Source organism: Conger conger, chromosome 13 (assembly GCF_963514075.1).
Source record: "Conger conger chromosome 13, fConCon1.1, whole genome shotgun sequence".
NCBI lineage: Eukaryota > Metazoa > Chordata > Actinopteri > Anguilliformes > Congridae > Conger > Conger conger.
The window spans coordinates 12,429,474-12,452,748 of record NC_083772.1 but is presented as its reverse complement, the minus strand read 5'-3'; the positions used below and the strand labels follow the sequence as shown (position 1 = coordinate 12,452,748).

Sequence of the window (23,275 nt, the reverse complement as noted above, 5' to 3'; positions counted from 1 at the left end):
ATAAAATTAACACACAAACACATTTCCTTCATGTTGATGACACTTGTCATGTTGCCTAATTTTTATATTTCTGTTGAATTCGATTTAACGCTGCAAAACCACGACAGCACACATAGACAACAATACAAAAACATTGTTAAGCTTTATTACCGCAACTGTTTTTCTTTTATCTTAAAAATCCAATAATGAATTTGGCGAAACTATACTTTCAGTTTAAAGACATTTAAACCCCGAACAGAGAAACGCCCACTTGGTGTGCCGCAAGAAACGCAAGACAACACCTGCTCCTTAATTACAGCAGATTTGCTCACTGCTCTTGCGTTCAAACACAGCGAACACTCTGTCAGCGCCTGATGGAGTGATTCGATAGCTGTCACTTAATTCTGGATTTAACTTTCACGCACAATGAGCACGATGAATTGACATGTATCTGTACTTTGATATCTAGCGCGCAGCTGCGGAATGACAGATGTGGAGGCAGGTTGTTCTCTGGGTGTATTCATTTGGGTGTGACAAAATACTGCCGCAAGTCCTTGACCGTAACATGTGTACTGTAATTTAAAACAGAGGATCACAGCAGTCGCGCGCAACTTTTTCACCGTGGTACTGTGAACACAGATGTTATATTTTCGGACATCATTTGTCTCTTCCTTGGTCCGAGTGGGAATTAACTTATCATGTTTTACCTGATGGACAGCAAGGCGACATAAACCCAAGGTTTTGACTGATTTCTTGTTGCGCTCACTGAACTGGTCTTCGAGGATGTTCAGCTGCATCGGTTGCTTTTGGGTGCTCCTTTCCTCGGCTCTCGTGGCGATCTGCAGCTACAGTTTTGCCACTCCGGCATGGATTGTGAAGGACCCCCTACGAAATGAAGCCACAGTGAGCTTTGGGCTACTGTGGCACTGCTCGGAGTCTATGGATCATATGTACAGCTGTTACTCGTTTGCAGGGCTCGGGAAATTTGCTGAAATTCCCTCCGTCTCTTGGCAGGTAAAAATTAATAATGTCAAATGCACAATTTTATCGTTATGTTTCTGTTTCCCCTCTATCTCGTCCCTTGCGTGAAAAATCAAACGGCAAGAGGAAGAGCATAACAGCTTTCCTGTTTCAAGCTCCATGTGGTAGTTGATAAGATGTAAGCCGATTGTTATTTAGCCGAGCACAAACTAAAATCGCAATTACATTCTAACGTGATTGTTTTTGTTATCAATGAGGCGGCGTATATATTGTATATATTGCAAGTTGCTTTGAATACCCCACTGAATGATTTAACGTCTAAAATTGGCTGGAGAACACTTGAGTTCAAGGAAAATATTTAGTTTGTCGTTGTTGCATTTATAAGCAGCATGGTGTATTGCAAGATCAAATCCATGGAGTGTTTTGAAAATAATTGGGGGTTTTATTTTTTGAGCAGCAAGTAGCCTTGTTTTAGACGTTTCATTTAGCCTACGGTTTCCTAGTGGGGTTTCAAAAACATTCTAGGCTACATATTAACGCGGTACGACACACTTGCTTTTTCATTTGCTGACATGACTGGTGGTAGAATAAATTAAAGTACTCTGTATGTTTATTTTACTATAGCTATGCGACATTGCATACTGTTACGGATACATGCATTGCCTAACTATGTGTGGAACTGACATTATCTGCAAGGATATTCAGATGGCATGACTAACTGGGTCAAGAGGTAAGCTTGTTGAGTCAAGTTCAAGTTTCCTTTGAAGTTCCAGAAAGGTTTGGACTAGTTCAGCCGATATCACTAGCTACTATTATTATACAAGTTGGCTACAAAGCACACCATTAACTACTGACAGGCAAAAACGATACAGGGGCATACTGATATCAGAACCTTTTTTGCTCAATTAACATACTTTTTCATTTGTAATTACCAATTGATTTCGTAACTGAGTAACTAAAAAAATGTACGAAAAGAGACATCCAGCCCCTAATATAAAGTCTCACGTGCTTAGTCTATCCTTGGCATTACGGTAACATTGGTCACAGTCATTGTTGGGGAATTTTTGTCGAACGGTGTCATAAAGTGGGAGGTGGCCTGCTCCTTCTTTGTGACTCATTTGTGCAAGGCAAATTTGTAAATTTTTCTATTTAAAAAAATTGGTATCTGAAGTGAACAAATGATAACCCCAAGCAGGTCACAAGCACAGGTTGTGGTCCAGGACCGAAATATATTGGAGGGAAAAAAAGAAACCTGTATTTCAGACCAAGGCTCCCAAGTATTTATTTATAAATTGGGTTATTTATGTGTGCATAGCCGCAAAGCATACTTTAATTGTGCATTGTGCATATAAATCAAAAACTACTTGGCAGCACTAGAGACGTGTGTGTTACATTTATTTTTAACCTGAAATGCACTCCGCATAATAATTTGCTCAATTTTGGCATATTAAGCCCACTGTACAGACCCCAGGAGCCATGTGTTTGCTGTGGCAGTCTTTGTCTAATACATTGATGGATGAGATCTGTTTTATCTTCGAATTCCAATTAAGGCGATGCAGATCAGATGCATTATGGTTCAGGAGACAAAAGACCAGGATCCCAAAGGAGCCATTACTTTAAAAGGCACAGTATTCAATAGATTTCCTGTAATACCCAAAGCAATATGATGCATACACTTATTTCAACGAGCCATATAGATTTATGTTGCTGTAGCCAATGACATACAATATTTGTCATTCAAAAGTAAAAATGCATTCCATTCCCGGCAATTTGGTTAGAAGGTCAGTGTGTGTGTATGCATGTGTGTGTCTATCTGTGTATAAATATTGATAAGAATTGATGATAAAATCGAGAAATACAAAAAATAGGCATTAGTGATGTGATGTCAGTTCCATACTTCATTGTTCTGTTTGGATGTGCATTGTTAGTTTGCTGGTTTGGCTAATATAATCGATTTATTCAATAAACTTAAATTGAAGCTGTCTTTGTCTGGCTGTTTCCCAGTCTCTGCTCACAGACCACTCCTGCTCCTGCCCACATGCTTCCTGCTTCCCACCACAATGCAACCTCAATGGAGGCCTCACTGTATCAAGGTCTCCTGACCTGCCTACTGAAATTAACTTTCTTCACTTTGATTTGTCTTTTCGCTCGCTAGTCTTTAAACTTGTTGTAATTTTCCACTTGGCTTTTCACCCCAGCTGTAATGTGCCCAAAGCATTGCCATAGCATTCCCATTACCACCGGAGGCTAAATAGATGTATTGGTGATACAACATTGAAAGTTTATTCTTATTCATTCCATAGACCGCTCATCCTAGCAATAAATATTTCACTCGAGCAACTGAAATACTTCATGACTACCTGTGGTGTATTTCCAGCTAGACTAGTGGTGGTCAGCCGTGATCCTGCAGAGGGACCAGATCTGCCAGTTTATGTTACAACCTTTAAATCGCACATCTCACCTTTATCTGATGGCACGAGGTTAACCTAACAGCACTTTGATAGAATGCAATGTAGGAGCACAATTGATGGTGGCTGTCCGAGTCATTGCTGGTGGATAGCTCGCCGTGTTCGGGTCTCCTGGCTGTACAGGCATAGCTGTAATATCCAAGCCCCTGGGCTGCGGCTGACGGGATGTTAGGGCGCTCAGAGACTATCGGCAGGCAGCACATGGGTTTTTTTCAAATGTTTCAGAATGCAAAGACGGATGGAATCATCTTTTTTGTGTTTGCTTTGTGTGTATTGAAAGTTCTTCCTACATGAATAAAATGAGATACGGTGCAGGATATGTTTGCCTTGAATTAACCCTTTGAACCCCAGTGGAGGTCTCTTATGGTCCTGTGGTTGGGTTCTTCTGTAACGGATCCACTTCGTGATTTGATGTCATCTCTCAGGGTTCAGTGAGGAGCAGAAGAGAGGAGAAGAGAGGGAACCAGTTTCTGGGAGGATAGACTCAGATCCAAAGGTTTTAAAGGGAGGACAAAAAAGGAGTAGAATATTTGCTCGATGGACAGTTGGCCCTTGTGAGAAATCAGTCAAGGGTGCCTCTGTACATTCCTTCCTCATTAGCATTCAAATCCCAACAGACCGTGCTCCCTTGTCACTGTGGAAATCGATGGTTTTGATTTGAATGCGTAATATGAAACCAGATCTGTCCATATAATGACAGAGCTGTTTCTCAGCCCGTTTTTACACCTGCAATGTGTAGTTCTTCTTCAAACGGGGAAGTAGATCAAGCCCTATATATTTCCAACTCCAAAAGGCGGAAAGTGTCTTGTTGAATATTGAGTGAAATCCAACTGCTGCCTATGAATTATGACATGTGCACTGTGGGGAAGTCATGCATTTATTAAACACCCTATTACCTTTTAAGTTATATTCCATTTGTGGAGAGTGCCGAAAGTATAAAGTGAGCCAATATCTACTCTGTACTTGTTGAATATTGTGAGTGTTGTACAGTTCTACGTACAGTGTGTCACAGGCTGTACGTGTCTGAAAATGTTGTGTTCTTAACGATCTTTAAATGAAAGTACCTGCAATGGGATCTGCAAGTTTTCATCACCATCTCGGGAGAGAAATGCATCGCTGTGAAGTTATGAGAACTGAGACCGTCTGAATGCTAATGCACGGACCTGATTTCTCTAGAGTAATTAAATAGTGATTTTTAACGAATGTTTCCCAGTCAGTCTGTGTTCGCACACGCGCTGCCACAGGGATGCTTTGAAGTGCAGTGTTTTTCTGTGTTAGACATGTTGAGCAGGCGGGAGGAGAGGTTTTTTAGGGCGTGCTGCGAGCGGCATCAGGCCTCTCTTGGTGCCCAGGGAGCGGTTTGGGAGGGAATGGCTTTGACAGTGTTGGTGACCTGGAGTCCTGGGCCTGCACGTTGGCCTTGTGAATCCCCCCCCCCCCGGGCTTCCTCTGGGGACATATGGTGCTGTTTGGCACAGAATACTGCTGCCATTTTATCTGTACACAGACCGGAAAGGTCCACAGAACCCACCCCACAGATGTACACACATGCGCCTACGTACACACACACACACACACACACACACACACACACACACACACACACACACACACACACACACACACACACACACACACATACACAAACGCAAACAGAAACACACACACACAGCGGGAGAGACAGATGCCGTTTAATATCCCTGACAGGTAGACAGATGCACGGCAGTGGAGGTGTGGATGGCTTCCAGAGAGTGGGGAAGAGACATCGCTGGCCCATGTGTGTGGTGTCTGTGTGAGCCCACCGTGCTGTTCTTAGCCCCAGCGGTGTGTATCTGTTTGAGTTACTGAGCCTCAGCCTGTCCAGGTGCCCTGCAATTAATATCTGTGTGCCTATTAATGAGAGTTAATGACGCAATTTTTTTTGTTTCTTAATATCTTAATTATTATGTTAACAGGGCAGATATATTATTTCTGTGGTAGGTAATATTACTTGGAGATCAGTCTTTTGATTTTAAGTTCCTCTATAAATTTAGTAGGCTGATTTTTTTCTAACAATTTAGCGTTCGCCTCCAGTTGAACTATTAGGAACATGTGATTCATACATCTAGATGCAATCTATGCATTGACATTATAATCAGCACTGAACATCATATTATTTGTAATTATTGAGTAATAATCAGGAAAACAACATGAGGATTCCAAACCAACCTTTACCGTCGGACTTAGTTTGGAGCAATGTTTTGGGTCTTCCAGTAATTATGGAATACATTGTGAGTAACCCTGTTATAAACAATGAATTCTAAGATAAATTGTTCCTGGATTACCGCTGGACTGCTTTTTTCTTTTTCTTTTTTTTGGGGGGGGGCATATTTTCTGCTGATGAGACACCAAACCAAAAAGACAGCAGAACGCAATCACATGGTTAAAAAAAGGGGTGCTGTCCAAATGTGCAGATTGGCATGACTGCGAAAGGCTATTACAGAGAAATAAATGGCTTAAAAAGACAGTGTCGAGCCTTGGTTTAGTTGGCAGGAAGGCAGAAGCCTGGCTGTAGGCCTAATTAAAATAGACGGGCAGCGTGCAGCTTTGTAAGGCTTTTCCATTGTACTGCTTTTTCCTCCTTTCTGCACCACAAGTTTTGATAGAGAGGTGAAACGCTCGCACTTATGGTGCTTGCAGGACCGTACCCTGTAAAGTGGACTGATTGAACACGGCTGACAAGGTTGAACGCAGACTTTAAATCAGTGAGCTTGTTCTTTGTTAGCTGCGCAATTTGAGGCAACAGGCAATCCCTCATGCTAACGGTAAGTTGAGGACAGTCAGCTCTTTTTGTCTCCGGAATCTGAAGGGCTGTAGTTAACAGAAAAAACCCTGAATTCATGGGTTCTGTGTTGCACATTCTGGTGTCTGAAAAATACTTTTCATTGCTTTTCAGCTCTGTTTCCAATGACAGGAGATGAAAATAGTGAGATGTAACCTGCCTAAGAAATATCCTTTTTGGGGGCAGCTTTTAAACATACTGCAAATTGCACTGTCAAAATCTTATCAACCTGGTGATGTCTTCAGAGCCAGAGTTCTGGGAGGCTTTCTCTAATGGAAGTGGCTTATCGTTATTATCTTGCATTATCATCCACATACACTGCGGAAAATCAAAATGATGGATTAGATCAGGCACATTGAACATTCTCCTTGAATGCCCGAACTCCTTCACAACTTGCAGTACATTCTTGAAGTGTCACCTTGGACATATCCTTTTGGGCTTGTTTTCAGGTGCAAGAAAACCCAGGACTGCCTCTCCTGCGTCTGTCACAGCTTGCCAAAGTCGGATCAGTGTTTATATTGACCGGTGCCCTGGTGAGGCCTCTCTCTCTCGTCAGCTTCTGACCCCTGTTGGTGTGTGTGTGTGTTGCAGGCCAGTGTGGTCCTTTGCTGTGGCGGCTGCGTGCTCCTGGCTCTCAGCTCCATGCTGGCCTTCATCACAATCTTCCTCCCCAGCGGAGCCTGTGAGCGGAGGGCGTGTGTCCTGGCTGGCTATGTGCAGATGGTGTCAGGTGAGTACCCTCGCTAACCGCCATCTCAGCCCAACAGCCACAGCGCTGCGTCCCCCGAAACAGCCAGTTACACTCAGGGCTCAGTTTAGTCCCAGAGGAAAAGCCAATGTTGGGGGGGGGGAAAAATGTAGAACGGCATCCATACAGAGAATGGCTAAAGACGTTGCTCTTCATCAGCAGTCGCTAGGCAACGCGATGGCCCTCAGTCTTGGAATGTTTGGCACACAGAAAGATTTAATACTCATCATAAAAAGGCCATTACATTGTAGATCTTTAATACAGGCCATTGGTTTAGGGAGTGTATGACTGATCAGTCTTTCATTTAATGGGGAAGTAGCGTCGTAAACAATGCACAGCAACAACCCGTGTCTCTAATGAATTCTGCATAGCAAGGACATAGAGCTGGCATTGTTTTGTGCCCAATTTATCATTTCAATCACAAAAATCCTCCTCAACCCCACCCCAAAAAACAAAAAATCAAACCGAGCATGGGTCTGAAAAATGTCCCTACTTAAATGAGAAAGTAATGACAAGGGTGAAAAATAAAAGGCTCTTTCTGTTTTTTTGGGGGGGGTTTTGTTACTCCAGAGTGTGCGATGTGGACTGAATTCCTGAAAGACACACACTGTATTGTACAATCCAGCAAAAACAGTGCAATTATTTTATGAAAAGGATATCCTGTAAAACTGCATGGCTACAGACTTTTTTCCGCAGACAGATTGTGTTTACTGGTACATTTCCCACCCTCCCACGGTCATATCCTCTCCACTCATCCCATGAAAAAAAAGTGCCAACTCTCCAGAAATTCTTCTCAAATATTTACCATGGAATATTATGAAAGATTGACTCAAGGTACATGTTTGCTGAATTTCAATAGAGAACTATTCTGATTCACTGCAGTCACCATATTTAAAGGTTACATTTGACTAAACTGTGTGTGCACATGTGTGTGTGTGTTGTGTATTTGTGTGTGTGTGTGTGTGTGTGTGTGTGTATGCCGTGTAAGCATACTTAACACGTTTTTGTTTGATCTACTGTATTTGTGTTGTTGTTGATCCTGTGCATGGTTTTGATGGATACACTGAAACAAAGAGGATGTCTGTAATTAAGCAGCTGGCCAGTTGAATTACATTAAGTTGCTCTTATGCATTTCAGATTTTTCTCAGATGAAAAGGTGCAGGAGTAGTGTTCTGTGCTGTTGTATTGTGAATCAGTGTGAGAGTTCTAGGAGCTATATTCTGTAATGCTTCACTATGGCTCAGAGCAAGAACCACTTGGGCAGTATGCTGCACTACTATATTATGACTTAGTATCACACACACACACACACACACACAGACACACACACTCACACATGATAATTATACAGGTTTGTTTACAGTGAAGGGGGTTCAAGAGATATGCAGGAAAGTGCAGCAAGGTACAGACTGTGTAGTGTCCCAGAGCACTGGTGGCAGGTGGGCATAGTCCCCTGAGGTTGCCCCGTGCTGTTGTCCCCATGAAAGACGTGTGGGACAGGGCGGGGCTGAACGGGGCAGTATTATCCTCTGTGGATGGCTGTCTGATCTCAGACTAAAGAGGAGCAATTAGTCTGGAGGAATATTATTCCCTGGCTGGCACTGTGTGGTTACTTAAACTAGCAGAATGGATTGGGCATCTGGAGAAAGCTGAAAGATTGCAGGGTTAAGTGGTGGAGTGGCAGGTAATGGCTTGTGTTGGCACTGTGTGGTTACTTAAACTAGCAGAATGGATTGGGCATCTTGAGAAAGCTGAAAGTTTACAGGGTTAAGTGGTGGAGTGGCAGGTAATGGCTTGTGTTGGCACTGTGAGATTACTTAAACTAGCAGAATGGATTGGGCATCTGGAGAAAGCTGAAAGATTGCAGGGTTAAGTGGTGGAGTGGCAGGTAATGGCTGCTGTTATGCTGTTGCAGCTACACCTGAAGACGACACTCTGACACCCCCACGGCTTCACTGCATGATGCTGAAATGAGCCTCGGACTCAAAATGACTTTCACTGTGTGAGCGCGGCGTGGCCCCCGGGGGCCCAAGACTGCGTCTGTTGGCCAGCCTGTCACAGCTGCTGCTCTGGATCCGGATAAGATCACATCACCCAGGGGACCGCTACGCTTGGTTAACTCTGCGGACAAATTTGCCTTACTGCTGAATTTCTAATCAAAGTATTGATATACAATATAGATGCAGAACAATACCGATTATATTATGTGAATATAAAATTTTGCCCCGTCCTAAAAAAAGTTGAGCATTATCTTGCTTTTTTTTGCTTTGTATACTCTCTGAGCAGACGTGTTAAAAGCAACACATAAAGTGTAGGTTTTTTTTTTAGCACACCTCCTTGTCTAGTTAAGGACAACACATGTCGTGTTACTTTCAACGCAGTCTGTTAAAAAAAATCTCCCTTTGTAAGACATGCAGTTTGTAACACTCGGGAAGCGTGTTGGATATTAAAACTGTATCTCCTGATACAGTGCAGAGGGGATTTGTTTTCTCACTGAAGCTTCTTTATCTGGGCAGCCTTGCTCTGTTCTCCCGGTCTGGAAGGACTCGTAATGTTCCCCAGCCTATCTCTCTGCTGCAGCACGGTCCCTTAATTCGGGCACAGACGAGCCGCCCGCTCTCGTCCCGAGGGCCCGCTGCCAGGTGATGCGTGGCCGTCGTGCCGCAGGAACGCCAGGCGTGTGCGGCTGGTGTGGGCGCTGAGGGGGCCCCAAAGGGGCCGCTGGCGCTCTGTGAGAGGGGGGAGACGGTTCTGACCGAATCCTGCGCCAAGCCTCTTCCAGCTATGCCCTGTAGGGACTGCTGGCTGTAGTCGGGTATGGTCAAGACCATGGACGTACACATCACCTCAAGGACGCCCCTCGCCCCCCTGTAACTTTGGGAAAACATCAAATGGTGACTCCCCAATATCGTCATGTTGTATTGGAACGCAAATGCTGGTGTCCCCCAAAACAATCCTGAAGAAAATTGAGCAAAAATTGAATTGAGATTTATGTTCAGGACTTTCCGAGACTAAACCAGGCTCCGCATCACTGAGCTGGTGTTCTGCAGGATGAGGCCCCTGACAGCTGTCATACTGCTCTCTGTGTGCACAGACAAAGGAACCGCCCGCTTTAGGAAACCCTTAAACAGGTGCATGCCTAGTTACTCAATTACAATTACATTTTTTTTGTTTTGTTTTGGACAAAGTATTGTCAATTTGCAATGAATCTTGGCAAATTGAAAAGCGCATATTGTAGAATACCCAGTGTCTGGATTTACATTGTGAATGGCTCTGGTTGCCAGAAGCAGCTGAAGATTTCACTGTTTATGACTGCCTCAGGCTGAATGCATATTTTACAAAATCACATTGTATGCTGACGCACTCAGAAAACAATGAGATGCTAAAAATGGGGGGAATATGTAGGGCACAAATCACTGCGGAAGATAGCTCTGAAAGAGTAGACTTGTGTGTCTGTCTCTTTACATTTTTATCTCATTAATTTTTTGGCCTTATTAGTGAATGCTTCCACTGCAGGTTTATTTATTTTGTTTGGAACAGTTCCCCAGTTCCCGGTCATAAACCCCTCCATGTCGCGGCTTTTTCTTTTGGTTCCGGGGGATGCACGTGAACACACACACGCACACACACACACACACACACACACACTCTCTGAAACAATTGCTTCCAGATGCCTGAATGTAAATGTAGTGTGTGTGTGTGTGTGTGTGTGTGTGAGTGTGTGTGTGAGGGTATGCGTGCATCTGCGTGTGCATTGAACCTTCACAGTGCTGTTTGTTATACTGTATACTGTATCGCATTTATTCTCCAGCAGGGCTCCACAGTCAATTCTTTTTTTCTTGGCGTGTCTCCTCAGCTCCTCTCCTGTGCACTTATTAATCCTGCCATTCAAAAAACCTGCAAATACCATTCATTAAGTGGAGTTATGGGAATGGCACATCCTGCACACATGGCTATCCGCAGTAACCGCTGCTTTTAATGTGCATCTGTCTGTAATTACAGTGCTCAGAATGTAAGGAAGTGGAAAGGAAGCTCAGAACAGAATCTGCACTTATTGATTTGCCTGAAAACGTTCAGGGCGTAATCCTGGGATCGTGCTGCTCTCACATTCAGATTCTTATGGCACTGATCATTCCCCCCCCCCTTCAGCAAACTCGACCACATTTTCTGCTTCAGTGCCGTGATTGGCAGCTAGGTGTGAAATGTAGCATCGGGCATACAGTACATGCTTACCTGCGGCCACGTGGGGGTGAGAACAGGCAATAAATGTGAAGGTGTCAACACTGGAGTGTGACACCTTACCTTGAAGTAGCAGGCTTTACAGGAAGGACAGGCTTGAGCGCAGTGATTGATTATGATGGATGCTGGCCTGAAATCAATGTACTGTACCTCAAATTTTGGTCATAAGTTAGTTTCAATATCAGCGGCATTGTCATACAGAATTTATTTTCTGAAATGAATGTTCAGCGTGTCACTTTTTGTGTTCCTGGGCTGTAGAAATACAACTGAAATGAAATAAACAAAGAGATGGCTGTCTGCAATTATGCAGTGAGCAGGAACCACATGCATTTCAACATCTGGAGCGTTGCGATAGCCGGGTTTGGCATTTGGCACATGCAGAATTATCTAAATGTCCGGGACAGGCCACTGAAAGCCTTTAATAATCGCTGCTGGATTTCCACTCAGATGGTGAAGAGCGACATTAAAGAACCACAGGAGGTGGAGGGAATCAGTGCTGTGGGCTCCAGTAGCCAGGCGGCTGTGGTCAGTATCACAAATGAATGAAATCTCCAGCAGACACAAATAGTTGCCTTTGTTTTCTAGATGTGTGTAGTACAAAGAACCACTCAGATCAAGGCAATGTCACAACAGAAGGTGTTATGGAGCAGGTCGGTGCGGGGGCTTTACCTGAATTTTCAATGAAAGAAGTGTTTCTCAGCCCAGTACTTAATCAACTGCGTGTGCTTACGGCCTTCTACCTCGAGCGTTGCTACAGCATAACAAGCCTTCATCAGGATGTTCAGACGGTTTGTCGTTAGAGTGTGAGCTGTGATATTAATGTGTGAAAGTATATGGAAACTCCCTGGGACTGTTCATACAGTGCCACTGTAGCCAGAATGGGAATGTACGGTACATATAGTATAAAGATGATCTATGGGGTCTGGAGGATTTCTAGGGTGTGGCTTGTAGGATACTGTATGTGATGCTGGAAACCAATGTATTTTTCATCTGAGCTGTGACTGTTGATATTGCTGGTTCTGTCCCGAGGAGCTGAACGTGTTTCTGACCCAGGAGGGTAAATGAGGAATGAAGCCAGTTTTCTTTCAGCTCTCTCTCATGTGCTCTGTCTCCACAGATGCATCTCTTTGTTCATCTGCTCTCAGGCCTTCTCATTGATGATCATAGTTAAAGATGAAGATGCCTCTTGGCAGGAGGCCATAGCAGTCTCACTGCTCATGCGCATTCGACAGCCTTAGCATGTTATCATCGTGTGGGTGAGGGGGTTCGTCTGCACGTGTGCATTTGTGAACATACATGGCACCTAAAAGGTGCATTGTGTAGTAATTTTGGCACTCACCAACCCCCATAAATGATGGCAAGGAATGTCACAAAATATGGACTATGTCACTTACCCATGTGCCTGTTTACCAGCTTAAGATGAAGGGTAATTATATTTCTTGTGAATGATCACTTCTGTAGGCTGAAGCACTGCTGTTTCCCAGTTTGATCCCTGTTTGCTTATCTTAACTCCTGTTCTCTTAACCCACATAGAGTGCAGGCATCTTCCAGAATGTTCCTGTGGCCACAAGCACTGTTGTTCAAAGCCAGAGAGGCCAGTGCGGCTTCATCTGAGTTCAAATTGGAAGCAAGTGCAATGCATAAAACAAATCCCTCTGAGAAATACAGGACATTTCATCACCATATAATGAATGGATCGTGCACTTTGAAATTCATCATGTTCCTAGTGAGAGCTCGGGAATGATGCATGATCCACTGGGCTCCCAGATACTCAATTAATTAGGACATAAAACATTATTTACACATTGCTTATTAAATGGGGCCTACAGTTTTTATGTGGAGGATAATGTGATTTGCAGTTTGATTTATTACATCGCAGCAACAGCCTCCTGCTCCAACCCAATAATCGAAATCTAAATATGTATCTCAGATATGTATATATATATATAAAAAAGTAAATATAAAAATGACTTTGAAGGTCATGCTGTGTATTCTCCACTCCTGCTTAACTGAGGGACATTGCGCTCTTTGTCAGATGAAGTGACAGTCTGGCACAGAACAGAACGGTCTCAAATGGGCGATAACGATGTTACAGCTGGCAGCTTTTTCAGAAAATCGTATACTCCCCGTTGGGGAGTTTAGTGTTGATGCATAGTGACAGGACACTTGGAGTTTAAATGAGGATTAGGGACTGAAGTTTACAGACCACCCCTTCAGCTTTCTGATGCCAATTTCTTTCTCCAGCCATCAAAGTTCTACTCACCTTCGCCGTCTGATTTCAGGAATGATCCGTCACTCTCCATCTCTCCATCTCTACCTTTTTCTTTCTTTCAACCTTCATGTTCGTTTTGCTCATGATGTCCATAATGGGGGACCAGCGTTCATGACTTCTCTTATCACAGTCCTGGCCGAGCGCTGGCGTTGAGCATTGGACAGGAGGGGGTTGTAGGGGGGTTTATCTGCTCTCGTTCCTTCTCTTAGATTACAGCATCCAGATCCTCAAAGAGGCATGAAAACATGCCAGCGCAGGCTGCAGTGTGCTCATGATGGATTAGAACTGCACTAAACCTTTGGGGAGCTGTAGCATTCTGGGTCTACCAGACTGAAGTTCCCTTGAGATTATTCGTCAGTGACAGCTGATGTTGATGCTGTTGTGAAATAAAAGTATTTGGTTTTGTTTGCAATGGTACCGAATATATTCCTGTGTGGTAGACATCACAGAGCAAAAAGACTCTGCAGACCGCACTGAGTTGAGACAGAAGGGGAATGGTTACGTGGAGAGTTTTTATATTTGTATTGGCCCTGAGAAAATCGTCTGGAGTAGGAGTTATGTGGTGTGGGATGTGGTGGATAACTTGGGATGTGTCCCTTTGTCTTGGAGCTGTGTATGGGGGCTGCTCTGTTAGGTGTTCTGGTGTGAGAGAGAGATTTACAACATTTTTGTAAGGTCACCGTGGTGTAACCACAAATAGCTCACAATCTTGTGGGTGGTTCAATCAGACCACTCAATGTTGTCATAATTTCTGGGGTTATTGACATCTATCAACACTCTAAAATATTATTTCATTTCACTATATGCCTTTCTCTTTCTCTCTGAGGTAAGTGATGATACTCTTTGCACCTTCCCTGTAAAATATAGATTGAATGGAACATGCTCAAAGATTTTATCAATGTAATCAATCCTTTGTTTGAAAGCGTTACATGCATTCTTCCTCCTGTATAGGGCAGGTTGATACAATGAAAGGGGATTTAATGGATCTGTGCGAAGAGAGAGGAGGTTCTCGTTTGCTTAGCAACAGCTGATTGCAGATGATGATTGTATGATGTTGTGGCCTTGGTCTCCAACCAGTCCTGAAAGAAGGCCAAAACACCACAGATGGTTGTATTTGGAAAATGCATCCTCTCCAAAGCATGTCTTACTCTCAGGTATGTTAATTTGGGTCCTCCTCCTGCAGTCGATCCTGAAACAAAGAGCTTTTACATTATTACAATTGAGTTTCTGCCCAAGCCTCTTGAGTCCCACAGCTCAGATAAACCAAAGTGGAAAGAACAAGGTGCACTTAAGACCTTGCATGGAACGGGAAACTGTCATTGATATAAAATGTTATTAGTACAGGAGGAATTGTGGCATGAGTACAATTATTGGTATACTCACTCACGGAAAGGAATCAAGTGTGGCATTCCTTAACATTTAAAATTAAGACTTTCATTAACTGACATACTTTGGGGTCCAAAATCTGAGACACAAATCTGGGATTTTCTTTCATATAATCCTGGAAATAAACTGAAAGTTTTAAGATTTTGAAACATTTTAAACAAATTAAAGTTACTTCAAAGCTTTGCAAGAACTACTTGAAGACCAAAGAATAGAAAGGAGTGCTGCACAATCCATAATCACCTGACCTCAACCCCATTGGACATTTATGGGGACACTTGTCAGCCGTCAAAACATAAATTGTCAGACAAAGCCAGGCATTCAGTAACATCACAAGATGCTCTTTGGAACATTGTCAAATAATGCTGGGATAACATGAATCATCACAAATTTGTGGAGTCCAAGATCGCTACATAGGCCTAAAGTAGGTTCCAGACCAGGCCCATATGCAGTACAACCAGACGTAAAATTAACTTGCTCAGCTAATCACAAAAGATCCACAGCCAAGGGACCTAATCAAACTCTTAATCAATCTCCAGGCAGTGACATTTATATGCCCATTGACATCTCCTGAAACTGTTATATCTGCTAGGCTCATGGCTGCTGAGTACACATCTCCTATAACAAAAACAGAATAGAATATAATAGTAGACAGTGTTGCATGAAGACAATCAGTGCCCTTGAGGGAACACTGTTTTCATTAAAAATGATAACTATTTGATGTCATACTGCATGAAATGAAAAGTACAAAATTCAATTATCATGTCAGGTTAATACAGTTTTAAACAGGAAGGTAATATTTAATATTTTCAAATAACGTTAACCACCTCACCACCAGTCAAGTCCTGTTTGTCATAAGGTCATATTTCCAGCGGGCAAGTGTGATCATTTATAATCATGCAGGGGTGACAAATAGAATTGATATGCTTTAAAATTGATTTTGCCTGACTGCTAGATTAATTGTGTCTCAAAATGTTTGGATGTAACGGCTAAATTAGTTTTTCAGAATTCATAAACACTTTGTTGATTGACAGTTAGGAAGCACATGTGCTTGTTCATAATTAACTTATCTTACTGTGCCGTATATTTCTATCTGACACATCAGTCATGGTGTCAATGCAATGCTGTTAAAAGAGACAGACAGTTGGGAGGGATATGTTGTAATAGCTGTCCCACATTAGCACATGTGTACTGGCTGTGTGTGTTTGTGCATGAGTGAGAAAGAATGTGTGTATGGACTCACGTTTGTGTGTTTAGATGTGTGAGAGATAATATGTGAGCTTGTTTTTGGATTTGAGAGAGACTGTGTTTGTGTGTGCACTTGTGCGTGTGTGTGTGTGTGTGTGTGTGTGTGTGTGTGTGTGAGTGAGCATACGTGTGTGTATGTACACCACAATGGCAAGTGGTGACATGGAAAGTTCTAGTATATGGATTGTTTAGAAAGACAAAAAGGCAGGTGAATTAATAGCCAACAGAATGCAGCGTAGGGACTTCTGTAACCTCCCAGGCATTGCTTCAGTGTTAAGTACAGCAGAGGGAAGAGGAGGCAAAGGTAGAGAGGTGCCTTTCTGACCAGAGGGGTCATAGAACAAACCCCTACCTCCAAAATAAGAGGAAAGGGGCTTGATATATAGCAGCCTGCACACCAATGTGAAACGTAAGGAAAAGTGGAAGGTTTCTATCGCCAATCCAATTACTGGACCGGCTCCTTTTTCCTCTTGGTGAGAGAAAGCGCTGAAATGCACCAGAAATCTATTTACAAGATTTATATGAGGACAACAGCACACAGTCAGCAGAGCCTGCGATTTATTAAGGAGAACAGCGGTGTGGCCCAGATGTTGAGCGGTATGGGCACCTAATCATCATCAAAAAGGCTTTTATGAATCTGTTTGACGGGAAAGGTGACTTATTCCCTTCATTCACTTCAAAAATCAATTGACGATCAACTGAACGATCATATATTCTTCTAATGTATTCAGCTGGTTTTCCTATGAATTTCCTTCATCCTTATTTTTAGGTTAACCTTATCTTCATCAACTTCATTTTGATCATTTCTAATCTTTTTGTTCTTGTCCTCAGTTAATCGGAGGCCGGTTGTACTCTGCGAGATGCACAGAGAACAAAAAATATTCCGGAAATGTTGTGAATGAATAGAAATACACAGGGTTTGTCCCAATATTCTCAAAAAATCCTCCTTTCCTCCACTTGCCTCCTCCTATCTGGAAGTATGGGGGAGCAGATCAGTGGAGAAAAGGATGCATTTTTCGAGTATTGGGATGCACCCACAGACATTTCGAAGCATGACCGCAAAAGACCATCCCCCAAGACACACGCCCTTACATCACATATCAAGTGAATGGTTGTGCCTGACATTGCCTAAATGTAGTTTTACACCTGCTTTGGAGGAGTTGAATTTCCAATTTCAAGCATCATATAATGCTCATTTAATTATCTCCACATCCGTGTAATTACTCTCCTGTCTCTGCCACATTACTATGGGCTATCTTGCTTTCCCCCTCTCAGGAGGATGAAGCCAGTATATTTGGAGAATCCTGGCCTTTCTCAAGCTGATTGTGGCCCACCGACGCATAATTGGCTCGGGCAGGGTGTCAGTCAGCCGGGTTGACCCCACCTTTCTGTGAAATCCCCCTGTTTGACCTCGCACCGGCAGCCAGCCTACGCACGCTGTCCGTGAGGCTGCCCTGATTCAGTCCCTGGAGCTCAGCTGGTGGGCTGCAGAGTGATGGTGGCTAGCAGAATACAGATAAAGTAGAAAAGTAAATCTGTGATGAATGCGGGTTTTAAAAACCTAAAGTACGTTTCAGACAGAGTGCTCTTTCGACCTGGCTGCCCACTCGTCAAACCGTCTTTTCTGGTTGTGCTGTTGCTCCAAGCCTCAGTCAGACGGGAAGAAGCTCCCACCGCACTCACAACACTCCTCGGTCTGTCAGTCAGGGAGCGAGAGCTTGACAGGCAGCATTAAGACCTGGCCTGATGTCACTGCGGAGCCCTGCTGTCTCTTCCCCATGTTCTCACACTCAGCAGTGAAGGAGAATTCCTCTGACTGAATGAAGTTGACGTGCTACAGCACCTTTTTGCCATAACCAGTGATCACACTGACAGGGCTGCCATGCCAACCGTCCTGCCCGTGCCCGTCATGGTGACCCTGAGGTACCACTGCTGTGGAGACGGTGGAATCTTTGCATGACAACCATTATTGGAATTACACAGTTAAATAACATTGTGTGATAACTGACATTGAAACGGTTAACTGTCTCTGTTGCGTAAAGGGCATGATGTGGAGAAACAGATTGATGCCGATATCCCATATCGGAACAGGCCCCGTGGCTTTGGGCTTTGTGTATGACAGGGCTAATCCGGGCAGACGTCCAGGGGACTGACGCACATCCTGGACTTTGTTGCCCGTGTTTCTTTACACCTGTGCTTAGCTGACAAAAGGGTTGGAGGTGCATTGTGGGTATTGTTCTTGTGACTCGCGCTCACTTTCCATTCAGGTTTGATATACAGTAGGTATCCTGTTTCAAACTGCAGAATGTCGCTGAACTTAGCCTTGATTGAGAATCGTTGGCATTCAAACAACCCCATCAATTTTGTGAAACATGAGTTTATCTCCTGTGCAGTGATATACGGTGGGGAATTCAGCCACTGCTGGGGCGACTCAAACACTACTGCGCTTCTGAACGTCCGGGCCTGCTGAGAGAAGGGTGGGGATTGTTGGGCGTTGCCCTGCTTGCTCTCGCTGGGTCCCGTTACGGTGCATGTTCTGAATAAAATTCTCAGACTCTTTCTGAGTCACCTTGGGTAACTATATTTGCCCGTAACTCATGTAACAAGCTTGTTAAAATATTGGGACTGCACAGGTGTTTGCTGATTAATTCATATTGCTTTCGCTCATTTAATGAAGCATTATAGCAGTGCTTGTTTTTCCCTGCAAGGTTATTCTTAGCTCAGAGGAGTACAGATAAATATCAGGCTGTTCATTTGTTTTCTGTTAGAGCAGAGAATATTATAAGAGACATCAGCATAAATGTCTGCCTTGTGAAATATATGATTGTGGCCCATGAAAACTGTGTTGTACTTTAATTTTCTACTAATGGGATTTTATATATATATATATATATATATATATATATATATATATATCATTTATGCATGGTTTATCGCCTAAATGTATGGTTTGACAAGATGGCAAGACAGTGACAGAGTGGTGCACTTTCAGGACAGTGCAATTTCTGTCATAATCTAAAAACATACATAATCACAGTTTTCTTAGTACTCAGGTCACAGAAGAGCATTTGCATTTTCACTCAACTTTCACTGTAAATGGTGAATTATCTTTAACTGCTGGGCCGGAGCCATGTCCAGGAGACGTGGGTGGGACAAGGGAGGTGTTGCTTGATCCCATCAGCCACCTGGCAAGGTGAAGGCTCAGGGTAATGGCTTTCATTTCAATGTAATGCCAGCAGGTCAGGGGTCGTGGTTGTGACAGGACTGCATTGATCCAGGCTTGATTACCGAGATGCTCTGGGGCCTCCTGCCCCTGGGAGGAATTCATTACTGTGCCGTTGTTGCCTTGGCAACACCAAGGAAGGGCCACAAGGCAATTCGTGTTGAGGTGCATCTATTTAGTTAAGGCTGTTTAACATCGGGCTGAATTCATTGACAGCCCGTGTGTAATAGGGTGGCTGGCACTGGATGGGAGATGGCGGTGATCCGTCTTCAGTCCTCAGCACCGATTCAACATTGTTGAGCTAGTCAACGCTGGTGGGGACCTGTGCGTTATGAGTGGGGACTGCTGTAATGTTCCAGCATGGGGAGGTAAATCAAAGTGTTTCATGTGACGCCATTCTTCCTTTGACCATTTGACCGGTGAGATTGAAGAAGATCTTGTAATTAGCAGTACTTTCATTTTTTCTGAGCATTACTTGTTCATGTTGTTATTAGCCAGGCTCAATGGGAGGAGCCATCAGTAGTGTATGAGTAGGTGTAATATGTTCTTTAGAAATTATACAAAAATGTTCATTGTTCATTGTAAAATACAAATAAGGTGTTTCTTTGCCATTTATTTGCTTTAATATTTAGTTGATTTTGGTGGCTGTTTAAAGTGCCCTTTGAATTGAACAACTGATGATGAAAATGCTCAAATTGTAAATTACTTTGTGAAAAATATTTCCTCTTAGCAGGTGTGAGTGCACCATGATTCCTCTTTTGTGAAGTACAGGTGCTGATGTACAGTATAATTACATGAACATGTCTCGGAAGGGACGGCCTGAGATGAAGAAACTATTCAGTTCCCCTCGGGGATGCACTGAAATCAAGGAGTGTCACCATGATACGTAGTGTGGTCGGTAGTGAAGATAGGTAGTGCGAACAAAAACATGTTGACCAAACTATACCAAAGTGCATGTGTACTTCCTTCTATATCTGAGTGTCCAAGTGAGGCTTGTCTTTTTAAAATGGAGACAGCAAAAAAACTCTCAGCAGATCACCTGACAAGGTGAAAACAACTAAACAACAAGAGAACACTGGAATGGGGAGGTCCTGCCAAGGAAACAATGAGCATAAAAGACGTGCACAAAAGCCTGGCGACAAACGAAGAGTTAATGCGGATGTGAGGGGAGGGGCACATCTCTCAGTGATGAGACCCAGTAGTCTGTGTGTGTTGCGTGCGTTGCCGGGCGTGTTGCCGGATGGAAATAACACAACAGTTTCCCGAGGAACCCTGGCAGACCAAACTCATCCTACCCCGGGGCGGGGCTAATTGTGTCATGCTGCTGTCGGCTCCCGGCCATAGCTGGCTGCGTTTGCGGGGAATGCCAGCTATTTTATTAGCTGCACGCCGAAATTCCCATTAGTTCTACTCAGTGTTATTACAATGGTGACATTATCATGTGCGATCATTGGTGACAGGGGCACCATTTACGCTGAGGCAATTCCACATTGTTTCGTTTGTTTGACATCGGTGTGCGTCTGAGGCAGTCTCCACGCGTGCCTTCCTCGGCGTCTGCTGTTGCTTGTCCCTCCTCATCTTGCATTGCCGAGTGAGAGATCCATCTTACCCATTCAGACCTGTTCAACACGAGCAATCTCTTCTTTTTTTTTTTAAACCACCCCAATGGTTCACATGAGGGAATACACACACTTTTTAAAGTTCCAAAAAATAGGCTATATTCTTTTTCAATCATAAAAATATGAATGAGAAGGAACAATAACATGGAATAGACATAAAGCACACACTGCGTCGTGTACACACACACACACACACACACACACAGCAGACTCTCTAAGGCAGTCCTCTAGGGGCCATATGTTCTCTATTAGAATGAAACATATTGCTGCTGGGTGGCTCGTTCGGCACCAAGGTGTGCATGCATGAACGAGCCCTGGACTATCCTGGATCGAACCTGGGCCACACCAGTGCTGAGGCTGCTAGCTCCATTGGGCCATGTGCAATTGGCGATTGTGTCACTCAGGTTATGGGATGGCTCAGTCAGTTAGGGGTCTAGCAACCCCAGCTGGTCAATCGGATGCTGTGGACCGCAGAACCGTGGATGTCTACACCATCCAAAATCAGCAGTGGGGTTTGCACATGAATGTGGCTTGCAGGTTGCAGATGGTTAGCCTTTCCAAATAATGCTGGGCATTGGGCATGCTCAACCCCACATTCGGTGGCAAATTTTATGAAAAGGAAAAAATGAAGTCTAACTTGAATTGTTTCAGTTAGAATCTTTTCCAACCAGCTCAACTTTTAAAAAGTTGCTTTTAAAGTTGCATTAGGAATGAAAAATAAAACCGTTATGATGCTGAAGGTAAATGTAATTTTCTTTTTTTGTTCTTGTTCTGTGTTCTGCATTGTAATACATTGGTTCTTCGTTCTTCATTGATGCATCCACTCATCTGTCATCACTAGGGTGGAAATAGCACACTCTTCAACAGATGTTCAATTTGGTGATAATTAACCAGGTCGCCACCTTCCATAGGGAGGCCCAGGGGTAGCTGCAGTGTCATTTCATTAGCTTAAGGAGATGATTGGAAACAGCTGCTTCTTTCACACAGAAAGGTACGCAGAAGGGGTCAATCTGCAGTCTTCTCAAAATAACAGTAAACACCTGGATCACAAGTACAAAGTTACACGGTTTTCCTTTGGGTCGCTTTGCAATAACTTTAACAAGACGAAGGTACAAATTACAGAGAAGCTTCGTCAATAATGGATCTCCATGTGAAGTAGGTTCTATATTTACTGATGTTATTACGCAGATTAAACATGGCATTGCCTAGTAAATGTTAGGATCCGTCCTGTGGATGATGCTGTCATACTGTGCATACATTGTATGGTCCTGGTGGCAATACGAGAGTGAACCTGATTGAATATAGTTCTGTATATGCCCCGGAGCTAGCAATGACTTACTCTTCCCACACCATTGTTAAAAAGTAAGTCAGAATTCCAGCCAGAATGGGCCCCAGTGAAAGGCATAGCTGTGTGTCAGGCTAAAGTTTTTGACCTCCTTGCTTGTGCTACTCAGGGACTGACACATGGACATTCAGGGCAAATTACTGGCCCTGAAGGACGGAGACTGGGAGATTCAGTGCTTATTGCAAATGCCTGAGGGAGAGAGACGGGAAGATTCAGCGTTTATAAAGAGACGTATGGGGAGGAGGGCAGAAAGATTCAGTGCATATTACTGGGCCGGAGGAGGACAGAAGGGAAGATTTTATTTATATTGCAGGACTGAGGCTGTGAGACAGAGAGATTCAGTGTCTATAACAGGACTTGAGAGGGAGAGATCGAGAGAGAGATTTAGTTTCCATTGCAGGGTTTCTGGTGGGGATGCTGATAGATTTGGTGTTTATAGCAGATACAAAAGGAGACAGGGTATAAGCAGAGTGTCCTGCTTATAATATGACTTGAGGAAGAGAGACAGACAATGTGACAACGTGCACATTTATGGCTTCCTGTACAAGTGAATTCTTATTAAATGATTATGAATATTGCAATATACACTCACTGAGCACTTTATTAGGTAGACCTTGTTAATGCAAATCAGCCAATCATGTGGCAGTGACTAAATGCATAAACGCAGACATGGTCAAGAGGTTCAGCTGTTTTTCAGACCAAATGTCAGAATGGGCAGGAAATGTGATCTAAGTGACTTTCAGTCACTTTGCAGTCGGAGGGTTGCCGGTTCGATCCCCCGCCCGGGCTGTCGAAGTGTCCCTGAGCAAGACACCTACATTACATGGCATTTAGCAGACGCTCTTATCCAGAGCGACGTACAACAAAGTGCAAATCAAACACAAGTGCAAAGAGGACCTGAGAGGACAGTACAGTTCTGAGTCATAGTGTAAACATACAGAAAATCAGA

General features: G+C 43.5%; 1 protein-coding gene across 1 annotated transcript in view; it reads left to right on the top strand.

Annotated features, from left to right (window-relative positions):
- The first annotated feature begins 326 nt into the window (after positions 1 to 326).
- Positions 327 to 23,275, top strand: part of LOC133108101 (LHFPL tetraspan subfamily member 7 protein-like) — a 29,964-nt gene continuing 7,015 nt past the window's right edge. The window contains exons 1-2 of the mRNA XM_061217524.1: positions 327 to 993; positions 6,841 to 6,979. Of these exons, the coding sequence (XP_061073508.1) occupies positions 763 to 993; positions 6,841 to 6,979 (370 nt within the window). The 5' untranslated portion in view covers positions 327 to 762. The remainder of the gene's footprint in view (positions 994 to 6,840; positions 6,980 to 23,275) is intronic.